Source organism: Labeo rohita, unplaced genomic scaffold (genome assembly GCF_022985175.1).
Source record: "Labeo rohita strain BAU-BD-2019 unplaced genomic scaffold, IGBB_LRoh.1.0 scaffold_874, whole genome shotgun sequence".
Classification (NCBI taxonomy): Eukaryota; Metazoa; Chordata; class Actinopteri; order Cypriniformes; family Cyprinidae; genus Labeo; species Labeo rohita.
The window spans coordinates 24910-27140 of record NW_026129826.1 but is presented as its reverse complement, the minus strand read 5'-3'; the positions used below and the strand labels follow the sequence as shown (position 1 = coordinate 27140).

The 2231-nt window shown below is 41.6% G+C and overlaps 1 protein-coding gene across 1 annotated transcript; it reads left to right on the top strand.

Annotated features, from left to right (window-relative positions):
• Positions 1-706: 706 nt before the first annotated feature.
• Positions 707-1672, top strand: LOC127162282 (putative nuclease HARBI1). The gene has a single exon (XM_051105057.1). It carries the CDS (start codon positions 707-709, stop codon positions 1670-1672), a length of 966 nt encoding a protein of 321 aa, XP_050961014.1.
• The last annotated feature ends 559 nt before the right edge of the window (positions 1673-2231 follow it).

The window sequence follows — 2231 nt, the reverse complement described above, 5'->3', positions numbered from 1 at the left end:
AGGCTATTACAATAAGCAAAAAAAAAAAAAACCTAACTTAGAGATTAGACTCTAGATGATTTACATCAAACAATGAATATGTTAAAACATAATCACCTGGGCTGCGTTCTCCGAAAGTACCTTAACGCTATGTCGTTCTTAAGTTGTACCTTAAGAAGTACCTTATCGTTAATACGTGTTTTCCGAAACCTTCTTAGTTAAGTATACCTTCTGTAAGTCATACGTTCGTAAGGTTGGTCTGAAGCGCTCTTAGCTGTACCTTATCGCTGCTGACGGTTCATACCGCTAGTGGCCACCACTACGCAAAAAGCTTTTTTACATCGCAGTTTAATTACACATAGAAAATTTTATATGAACATTTAATATAAAATCTGATTTAGTACTAAAATTACATTTTTACTTTACTTTAAAATTTTACACATAAAATACTGAAGTTGTTATAGCCTACACCCAGTGTATGGAAGTGTTTTCATTAATAAAGTTTCCATACACTAATGGTTGTTAGCTTTTTTTAATTACGATCCTAAGGCACATCAGCTGGTGAACCATTTGACAGAAAAGGCTTAGGAGTCTATATAAAGAAAGATGAGTTTACACAAACTTTATAGCTATGGCAGCGAGACAGCGAGTACTTGTTTTAAATCAAAGACGGCGCAGTCCGCGGAGCCAGTTAGTGTATGTCAATTACTTTAGTCCACTGACTACCATGTCAGAAGAGACCATTGTAAAAAAATTTCGCCTGCCACGGGAGCAAATTCTGCAGCTCTTGCATCTTGTTGGCCCAGATTTGTCAAGACAAACTCGACGGAGCTACCCCCTCAGCCCCGAAATTCAGCTGCTGGCGGCTCTTCGTTTTTATGCCGTGGGGAGTTTTCTGGAGGTTGTTGGGGATGGATATGGGCTGAGTAAGACCTCAGTGTGGCTGTGCGTTCACTCAGTCACAAACGTACTGCTTCGCCACGCCACTGATTACATACGTATGCCTTTCACAATGCACGAAGTGATGGAGACACATCAAGGCTTCCATGCCATTGCGGGTATCCCGCGAGTAATTGGCCTTGTGGACGGGACACTTATTCCCATCTCCAACCCCTCAGCACTCGACCAGGCCTTCATTTGTCGCAAGGGCTTCGCGGCTATCAATGTCCAAGTGGTAGTTGATCACAGGGGAGTGATTACAGACGTAGTGGCAAAGTGGCCTGGTAGCACACACGACAGCTTTGTGCGGGCCAATTCAGCGTTGGGTCAAGACGCAGAAAGAAGAGTTTTTGGGCAGAGCATTTTTTTAGGAGACAGCGGCTACCCCCTAAGAACATACCTTCTTAATCCAGTCACCAACCCCACCACGCAGTCTGAGCACAGTTACAACACTGCACATGCCCGTACCCGCAACTTGGTGGAGCGCTCGATTGGGCGGTGGAAGATGCGTTTCCGTTGCCTTCATAAATCTGCTGGAGGGTTGCGTCTGAAGCCACAAAGATGTTGTGCAGTAGTAGTAGCTACAGCCATGCTATACAACATTGCAGTTACTGGAGGTGCAGCTTTGCCAGAAGAGGTGGAAGAAGAGGAGGAAGAGGAAGCAGGTTTCCACAACCCACCTGAATTACGAGATGCCCTACACGCTGCTGGTGTGCAAACGAGGCACCAAATGATTCACTCAATTTTTGGTTAATATTTTTTTCAAGCAATTTTTTTGTTTAAATCAACCACTCAGATTCCCCCTTTATTTGTGTGTTTTTCTCTAATAAATTTAAGTTGTGCACACAGTTCATTTGTCACCTATTCCCATGCCATTTCACTTAAATGCTGAAACCACAATCACCTTATTTTTGTACTTTAGTACTTCAAAAGGTGGTGTCACAATACCTAGGCTACCCGATCTCCTTGCGCTGTGTACCTACTATAGCATGTGTGCTATTTGTACTTACAATTGGCTTTGCATGCATATATAAAAAAAAATGATACACAGCATTAACCTCGTAGTGAAAATTGATGATGTGGATACGGGTATATTATATACGTGGGAAAAAGTGTCACTCATAAGCTGCTTTTTGCATGCCTAAAAACACCTCAATTAAAAGTAATGTAAACTTCTTACACTGACACACACTTTCATGAGATGCAAAAGGATATTTCCTTTAAAGATGATCTGCAAACCCAACATTGATGACAACAGTTTTGCTTTTAATCGTGTTTTATTTGAAAATACCTTTGAAAGTAAATTTGAAAAG

Excerpts from the sequence above, each read along its gene's own strand:
- LOC127162282 (XM_051105057.1), top strand. The coding sequence starts at position 707 with ATGTCAGAAGAGACCATTGTAAAAAAATTTCGCCTGCCACGGGAGCAA.